Here is a 9896-nt window from a genome sequence, read left to right on the forward strand (position 1 = left end):
AGCTTTAGCACTAGTGTGTTTAGGAGGCTGGAGATAACAATAGTAGGGGAAGGAAAGAATCAGAGAAGAAAGTCTCCTCTCCATCTTGTATTTGTCACCCAGCACCAGGGGTCCGAGGATCCTGATGCTATCCACGCTCTTGGTGGGAGGACTGCCAAGGAGTGTTCTAATCCCTGTCCTGTTCATTTGCACCAGGAGGCAGAAAAGAACTAAAAGGTCAATTTGCCTGCAAATCTTTGTAGTCTAAAGGCTATGCTGGAGGTGGGGAAATGGAGGGTCAGGAAAACAGCTTCTTTCTGTCTCAGGGGTGTCTCTGAAGAAAGCCCCCTTCCCACCTTTGTTTAGAGGTCAGGTCCGTCAGTGGCATGGAGGGGAAGGGCAGTAGGAGAGGTCCCTTGACAAAGACTCTCCCTTGACCAAACTTTAGTTAGACTGCCCTGAGCCCTCTTCTCCACTAGGCCTTGGCCTTGACCCTCTGTGTCCATGCTTGTTGAGTCCAGTTTTAGCAAGGATCCTGCAAAGTCAGGTTAAAGAGAATCCCCTACCCTTCATATCTAATCAAGTCCCTCATCAGCTACTCTTGATATCTAAGCCATTGGTCTGCCTTCAGCAAGAATCTTGTTAGGTCAGTTTTGCAAGAACCTCCCCACCCTTAATGTCTTCTCTTAGTGATTTTCTATCCACTGAACCTGTCACCATGCTCCTTGGCTATAAATCCCCACTGTCATTGTTATATTCAGAGAGTCAACCCCTATTGCAATAGTCTTGAATAAAGTCTTCCTCACCTTTTTAACAAGTGTCATAAATTTGTTTAACACAAGTGGAGGGGATGAAATGGTTGGGAGTGAGATGAGCATCTTGAAACTAAAAAGAGTTCCCCCTGTGGAAGCTCCCCATTATCTGTAGTTTCACTTTCTGCAGTTTCAGGTACCCATGGTCAACCACGGTCCAAAAATATTAAATGAAAAATACTAAAAATAAATAATTCATAAGTTTTAAATTGCACACTCTTCTGAGTAGCAGTATGAAATCTTGTGCTGCTCTGCTCCGTCCTGCCTGGGATGTGAATCATCCCTTTGTACAGCATATGCTATATATGCCGTCTACCTGTTAGTCACTTAGTAGCCCTCTAGGTTATAAGATCGACTGTGGTGGTATCTCAGAGCTTGTGTTCAAGTCACCCATATAGTAGCCTAACGCTACTTCACAATGCCTATGTCATTCATCTCCCTCCATCTCATCACATAGGCATTGTATCATCTCACATCATCACAACAAGAAGGCTGAGTATGGTACAATTAGATATTTTGAGAGACAGACCACATTTACATAGCATAGTTTTTATGACAGTGTATTGTTATAATTATTCCATTTCATTATTAGTTATTGTTGTTAATCTCACTGTGCCTAATTTATAAATTAAAGTTTATCATATATATGAATATATAGGAAACAGCATAGTGCATATAGTGTTTGGTATCATCTTTGGTTTCAGGCATCCATTGGGGGTCTGGGAACATATCCCCTGAGGATAAGGGGGGCCTTCTGTATAGGGGAGAACTTTGCCCTGGTTCCCACATTGTCCAACAGGGAAGGGCTGCACGAATGCCTTAGAAGGCAGAGCAGCAGTGAGAACCCCCTGGATCTACACGAGGGGTGCATCTGTATCCCAGAGCGGTTGCCATCCCCACAGTCTCTGAGCACAAGGATTTGCTCTGTTTTCCCCAGGACTTCTGCATCCTTGATTAAGTAAGTGGGAACAGAGAAGCCAGATGATGGCATTCTCAGACATCTAGTTAATTAGGTCAGTTTTCAACTGATCCAAAAACTAAAGATATGTATCATTTCTTGTACCAGAGAGTCACACAACAAGTTCATAGCAGTTACATAATAAGTAACTCAGACCTGTTGGGACATCTGTGGGAGGCAGTGCTAAAATGAGAGAAATCCCTAGGAATGACAGTCCAAAACAGGACAGAGAAAGGGAGAGAACCAAGAGGGCGTCAACAGGAGGCCCTGCCTGGCAGGCCAGCTCCAAGGAGGGAGGCAGCCGTACCAGGCAATCTTGTGGGAAGTGTTCCCATTTCTGCCTTCTTATGTTAATTTAAATGCTGTATGTTTATGCCCCACTGAGCATAAAGGACATTGAATTAATACACACATGAAAAGAAACCACAGCTCTCAGCAATCATTCTCCAAATACTCTTCACAAGCCGTGGGATGAAGGACTGCTTTACTCTGCTTCTAAGAAATCTTTCTATTATCACCTCCCTATTTTGAATACTTACCATAGAAGCCATTAAATATTAGGTTTAGAAATGAGAAAAGAGTGCAGTAGGTCAACAATGTATTTCAACACAGCCTGCTTAAGAAAAAAGGAAGGCCCATTCCTACATTTTCTCTCCACTGTTTTCTAAGTGTTTGTTCAACATCTATAAGATAATATTTCCAGTGTTCACAGTGAGGTTTGGATTCGGCCTTCCCTCGACAAGTCTATAGTGATACCTGTTAGGACATAAAAAAACAGGGTGGTAATATTCTTTTTCTTAAATAATTTATTTTTCAATTATAGCTGACATACAGTATTATATTGGTTTCAGGTGTACAACACAGTGATTAAACACTTATATGCCTTATGAAATGATCACCCCAGATAAATCTAGTACCCATCTGACACCAAACATAGTTATTACAATACTATTGACTATATTCCCTATACTGTACTTTACATCCCTGTGACTATTTTGTAACTACCAGTTTATACTTCTGAATCCCTTCACCTTTTTTTGCCCAGTCACCCAACTCCCCAAACCACCTCCCATCTGGCAACCCTAAAAATATTCTCTGTATCTATGAGTTGCTGTTTGCTTGTTTTGTTATTCAGATTTCACATATAAGTGAAATCATATAGCAATTGTCTTTCTCTAGCTGACTTATGTCACTTAGCATAATACCCTCTTACATCCATCCATGTTATTGCAGATAGCAAGATTTCATTTTTTAATGCTGAGTAATATTCCACTGTACATATATACTACCTACTCTTTATCTATTCATCTATCAATGGACACCAATGTTGCCTCCATATCTTGGCTATTGTAAGTAATGATGCAATGGACATACGGATACATGTATCCCTTCGAAGTAGTGTTTTGGGTTTCTTCAGGTAAGTACCCACAAATGAGATTACTGGGTCCTTCTTTGTCTCTTGCTATAGCTTTGGTCTTAAAGTCTATTTTGTTTGGTATAAGTATTGCTATCCCAGTTTTTTTTTCCATTTTAATGAAATTTCTTTTTCCATCCCTTTACTTTCAGTCTGTGTGTGTCTTTTGGTCTGAAGCCAGTCCCTTGTAGGCAGCATATGTATGGGTTTTGTTTTCTTATCCATTCAGCCACCATATGTCCTTTGATTGAAGCACTTAATTCATTTACATTTAAACTAACTGTTGATAGATATGTAGCTATTGCCATTTTATTATTCATTTTTTTACCTTTATTTTCTTCTTCATAAAGAAGTCCATCTAACATTTCTTGTAATACTGGTTTTGTGTTGATGAACTCTGCTTTTTCCTTGTCTGGAAAGCTCTTTATCAGCCCTTTGATTCTAAATGATAGCTTTGCTGGGTAGAGTAATTTTGGTTGTAGGTCCTTGCTTTTCTTTTTTTTTTTTTTAGCTGAGCCATCCCGCCACCTGTTGGCAGCTCAGCGGCAGCTCAGCTCGGGCCGTGGTCCTTGCTTTTCATCACTTTGAGTATTTCCTGCCAATCCCTTCCCTGTTGAGAAATCAGCTGACAGTCTTATAGGAGCTCTTTTATAGGTAACTGCTTTTCTCTTGTTACTTTTAAGATTCCTTCTTTGTCTTTAACCTTTGGCATTTTAATTATGATGCCTCTTTGGGTTCATCTTGTTTGTGGCTTTCTGTACTTCTTGGGCTTGTATGTCTATTTCCTTCACCAGATTAAGGGAGTTTTCTCTCATTATTTCTTCAAATAGGTTTTCATTTCCTTGTTCCCTTTTCTTCTTCTCATACCCCTATGACACAAATATTGTTACAGGGATGTTGTCCCAGAGGCCTCTTAAACTATCCCCACTTTTTAAAATTATTTTTTCCTTTTGCTGTTCCAATTGAATGTTTTCTGCTACTTTATCTTCTAAATCACCCATCTGATCCTCTGCTCCTCTGTTTCATCTAATCTGTTGATTCCCTCTAATGTATTCTTCATTTCAGTTATTGTGGCCTTCATTTCTGACTGGTTCTTTTTTATGCTTTCTAACTCCATTTTTATGTTTCCCATATTATTGTTGAAGTTCTCCCTGAGATCACTGAGTATCCTTATAACCAGTGATTTGAACTCTGTGCCTGGTAGTTTGCTTTTCTCCAGTTTGTTTAGTTCTTTTTCTGGAACTTTGTTCTGTTCTTTAATTTGGGACATTTCTTTGTCTCCCCATTTTGGCTGCCTCCCTGTGTTTGTTTCTATGTATGTATTAGGCAGGGCTGCTGGGCTTGGGGAAGCTAACTAAGCAAGAAATACAGGGCATGCCAAGGCCAGATGGTGCTTATTTGGGTTTGTGATCCTTTGAGGGATTTTAGGAAAGTCTGCAACATGAGCCAAGACAAGCGGTTTGTATGGGCTCACAAGTTGAGTGGGGTGGGGTGACTAGCATTAGCCAGGTTGATGGTGTCCACTTGCATCTGCATGATGAGAGGAGGATAAGGTTCAACAGAGGAACAATGCCTTCTTCCAGCACTTCTGTCTGGAAGAAAACTGTCCCTCCAGCCCTTGCCCCACAGCCAGACAATTCAGTTCTTCCCAGTATGTCTTTGGCACCTTTCAAGCAGCTGCCCCAGAGCTGGAGTTCAGAGTGAATGAGTCTGTCAGTGAGTAAATCCATGTGCAGGCCCTTTAAGAGGAACACGTGGGACTCCAGCAGCCCTTGTCTCACTCAGCCACAATCTCTGCTTGTTTGCACAGCCAGAAGTTGTTGGGACTTCCCGCCATGGCACTAGAACCCTGAGCTAGGGAGTCTGGTGTGGGGCCAGGACACTTCGCTCCTCTTTGGGGGACCTCTGCAGCTGAGATATTCATCCCAATTTTTAACCCCCACATGTGGGTGTGGGAGCAGTCCCTTCCATGTCTCCACTCCTACCAGTCCTAAGGTGGCTTCTTCTGTATATCCTTAGTTGTAGGACTTCTGTTCAGCTAGACTTCAGGTGCTTATCAATGATCGTTGTTTTGTAGTTTAGTTGTAATTTTGATGTGGTTGTGAGAGGAGGCAAACACAGCGTTTACCTACTCCACAATGCAAGGGTGTAATATTCTGACTAATATATTCTTAAATGGCTAGGTTTCAGTCATAAGCATGAGAAAATTTTCAGGAATGTAAAGTATGATATCTCTCTAATTTTCCCTGTAAACCAAAATTAATTTTAGACTGTAATAAGGAATCTGGAAAAGACATTTATTTGAGCAAATAGGAGCTGCAGCCTGGGAGACACTGATTCAGATAGCAACCTAAATTGTGTCCCACCGAGACAAAAGGGAGGCCGTCTTTTATAGCAAAAGTTCTCACCCAGGTTCTTAATTAGGTCCATTTTATGTAAATAAGGTATCCCAATCCACACAGTTCTGATTGGTCAGTATATATGCAAACAAGAATATAGTTTATATAATTCTGTTTGGATGGGGCAGCTATTAGCCATTGGTAGGAAGATGAAACAAGGTTTCCCTGTGGTTGTTGACTCAGACAGTGTAAATACAAGTAAGCAGGGCACGGGGCGGGAAGCTGAGAGTTCAGTGTGGGCTTCTTCCCTATGTACAGAGTACATGAGAAGTCCCTGTCGACAAATGGCTGCTAGGCTCTTATTATTCATAACATTTGGGCCCTTGATTGACCATGGGGAGTCAATCTTAGCAGATAAATTCCTTCTTGGGGTTCACATCAAGTGACTCTTTCTTCTCAGGATCCACACTCCCTCTCTACTTTTTATTTTAGCCCTAAACCCAATTCTCTGGTGTGAGATCTACTTTGCCCTCTTGTCCTTCAAAAAGATCTGGCCACATATAACACTCACAGATGGACAGTTGCCACCCAAACCTGCTTGTAATTATTATTAGAATGGTGATGATTTAGTTTTGTAGGAGACCCTAATATGCCCAAAATGTGACTGTAGAAGACCAGAATATGTCACCCAAAATACACCTCTTTGGCATAAAAATTATTTTGACCTGATTATTTTGAGAAAGAGCAAATGCAGGAAAAGCTCTATCAGAATAGAAGTTCCCCTTTTATAAGGAAAATTAACATTTATAAAGGAAATCTCCATTTGTAAGGGTGTCTCCCCTCTCTAATAGGAAGAGAGGGATGGTTCTAAATCACAAGAGACTCTTATCCAAGGAGAAGACACAGAATTAAATCTGCATAACTTACCTTACCCTTGTTTATGGGTACTTTTCCTGGCCCCCTTCCCATAACTCATCTCCTCCACACCTGTCTTCCTTTGATTTAGCTGAAGATGGTATTTAAGCCCCACTTCTAGACCACCTCTTTGAGTTTATTTATCCCTGAGTTTCTCCCAGATATATAGTTGACCCTTGAACAAGAGGTCAACAAGAGGGCAAGTGGACTCACACAGTTCAAAACCTCTTGTTCAAGGTTCAACTGTATTTTCAATCCACAGTTGGGAATCCAAGTATGTGAAGGGCTGACTTAAGTTACATGTGGGCTTTTTACTTCGAAGGTGGTCGGCATCCCTAACCCCTGTAGAGTTCAAGGGTCCGTTGTACATGAAGTATGTATGTTAATAAATTTCTGTTTGTGTCTCTTCTAAATCTGTCCTCTTTTATGGGAACCCAGTAGAGAACCTAGAAGAGTTAAAGGAGTGATTTTTTTATCCCCTGTAGTTTCTATTTATTTTTATCTGCTATATGTGATAAAAAATTCTACATAATATAATACCAGAACCAGCTCAAACTAGTCCTATCCTATTTCTAACAAGATACTTTTCAGAGACAACACGCCAAAACCACAAGTCATGCAACTGAAACATGTGCAGAGGAGAGAACTTTGTCCTCCAGTGCACCCAGGACCAAAGTCTCGTCCACTCCCAACCAAAGGGCCAGGACATGGCTGGAACTTGAACACTGGAACTTCAGAAGCAAAGGGTCCATCGCCCAGGAAGATCGGTGCCGAAGCCCCTTACTATATCATACCATGAATGGCCAAGCTCCAAAGCTCTCCAATCAAAACTGCTCCACCAGTGCTCCCACATACCAGCCTGCTCCCCCTAATCCCTTAAACTTGCCCCAAACTCTCTGGATCGGGGACAAATTTGAGCCTTGCCTCCTGTCTCCTTGCAGGTCGACTTAGCAGAAAAAGCATTTTCTTTTCTCTAAAGCTGGTGTCAAAATATTGGCTCCTACACATGCCGGGCAGCAAGTCTTTGCTTGGTAACATTAGGAAATAAGAAACCTCATGGTAGTTTACTATTCCTCCCAATCCTATGGTCCAACACTGCCATTCTTGTCTATTTTACAGAAATATTAATTTCACCTGTGTGTCTGGTGTGCCTATTTACTGCTCTGTGCCACTTTTAATTCAGTGGGGAAGCTCTACTTTCTTTGTTCCTGGAGCAACCAAAGATCAATCAGATGTTAGTTGACTGATACACAGAACAGGGTCCCACTGTACCCAGCATGGCAAAGGACAAGCCCGCATCAAAGCCTAGCAGCACATCTGGGCCAATCCCTCCCACTAAGCTTTGCTGCAGCATTCCACAGTGGGACATGGGTAGGAGAAAACAGCAGGCCAACTGGGGAACACAGTGTGGCTACACAGAGTGGAGGGGAAATAGTGGCTGTGTGTCTGCCTTCTGTTGACACCTGCAGCTCCTTCTATAAAGAGGCTTATTTAAAAATGTAAATGCAACAGCACAAATATCCTCGTCCTTCCCTCCCAGCCCTCACACTTCATTTTCAGAAGAGCATAAAAGAACTAACAGTCCACTGGCTTGCATGATATGCTGTACACTCAGGTAAATGATGCTGCACATATCAGCTACCTTAACCTTCCCAGAGGAGCCCTGAGATGCAGCAATCTGTCCTGCAGCTTATCATGGGATCTGTGGCTCCCTGAAATTGGCCAGGACAAATAGCTGGCAAGTGCTGGGACTGAGGCTTGATCCAGTGTACTTGATTTTCAAAGTCTAACCTGTTCTCTTATGCCAACAGGACTATCTCTTAAAGAGAAGTTCTTCTTCTGCTCAGTGTGGTGTTTGGCCAGTGGGGCCTGAGGTTCCAGGTGGAAGGCTGGGGAGCATGGACTGCCAGCATTAGAGGCAGCTGTCTTCTCTGGGCGCGGGACTATAGTTTGTCCCACAGAGTCAGGTACATTCATAGTGATGGCCAAGAAATTGTTGCTGAATGGATAAGCAAGAAGATGAACAGAAACTCTTTTGAAATGTCAAAAAAGTACTCTGAAATGTATTAATACTCACGAGACATATTAAGTTATTACATGAACTTTTAAAATTATAGTGTAAATGAGCACATAGGAGATTAGCAAGTTAGTCACAGAGCAATGCTCAGACAGATAAAACTCTTACAAGAGGCTGTGGAGAGTCCAGCTAGGAGCTGCAATGACAGAACCCAAATGAGCCCATTGGTGTGTCTGTTGACACTGACAAAAGGAACCTGATGAAGACATACACCCCAGTGAGGATTTTTGAAGAAGGAAAGAAGGTGCTGCTGAAAGAGATGAAACCAGTCAAAAGGAGGAGGATGGGAGAGTACCCAGACACGTGCTCACTACACCGCCTCTCCATATCTGCCCCTGTCATGCTCTCTTACACATAAAGGACAGATAGCAAAGAATGTCAGCAGTGAGTATGTGGAATCAAGTTTGCTGATTATGCTACACATGGACAAAAAAATCTGGAATATAATTATGAATGACGTTCAAAATGAAATCTGAAAGCACTTCCCGACCCCTGCTCCGACCCAGGCAGCTACGCTCAACTTGAATTCATGCAAACAAAAAAAGAGTTTATTTACTATGTTTTGGGCAGAGGACTAGAGAGATGACAACGCACAAGGTAAGCATGACTCTTACCCTCCTGAGTCTGGGACTCACTGAACCACCAATGAGAAAAGAGAAAATTATGGATAGACAAGTAAGAAGACTAAGAGTGACAGAATGTAAGGCCAGGATCTAGGCAGAATTGGCAATTACTTTAGGCAGATGGAGCAAAATTGAGAAAAAGCTACCAAGGATTTAGCAGAGTGAGTATTCTGACCACACTTCATGAAACAGAACTTGCCAGAAAAAAATAAAATTGCAAGATGCTTTATGGTTGCCCCAGAGCCGCTGGGCCTATACCCAGCAGACACTGCCCTTTCCACCAGACACCGTGTCCAAAGTGGGCAGACCACCACCCCTGCTCAGCTCAGCCCACAACTCTCCTCGGGAACAAACCCAGGAGGCAAACACCAGTGGTTTTAAAAATGCACACCAACTTTCTACCCAATGGATAACACAACTTCTTTCCCCATAACCATCATAAACATTGATCGTATATTAATCCCCCTAAATTTTAAGACTTAAAAAGAAAATCACCACAATACAGTTAAAGCAAGAAATTAAGCACAAAGTTTTACATTTTTAAAACCAACCATTGGGTTATAAAAAATACTTCTAGGGGCCGGCCGAGTGGCGCGATGGTTAAGAACTCGCTTGCGATCCCAGAGGGCCCCGGTTCGGATCCCACATATGAGGGCCAGTGACACTGCCCTCCACAGCTAAGATGCTGAACGACAGCTCAACCTGGAGCTGGGCTGCCATGAGTCGCCGGCGACGGCGTAGACTGCACTCCCTGTGGCAGTGGGTTGCCATGGGCTACC

The 9896-nt window shown here is 42.4% G+C and overlaps 1 protein-coding gene across 1 annotated transcript in view; it reads right to left on the reverse strand.

The window, feature by feature from the left end:
* Window positions 1-4633: 4633 nt before the first annotated feature.
* The window catches only part of LOC109393959 (putative polypeptide N-acetylgalactosaminyltransferase-like protein 3), a 347307-nt gene continuing 342044 nt past the window's right edge, over window positions 4634-9896 (reverse strand). The window contains exon 5 of the mRNA XM_019663704.1: window positions 4634-4693. Within this exon, the coding sequence (XP_019519249.1) occupies window positions 4634-4693 (60 nt within the window). The remainder of the gene's footprint in view (window positions 4694-9896) is intronic.

Source organism: Hipposideros armiger, unplaced genomic scaffold (genome assembly GCF_001890085.2).
Source record: "Hipposideros armiger isolate ML-2016 unplaced genomic scaffold, ASM189008v1 scaffold_400, whole genome shotgun sequence".
NCBI lineage: Eukaryota > Metazoa > Chordata > Mammalia > Chiroptera > Hipposideridae > Hipposideros > Hipposideros armiger.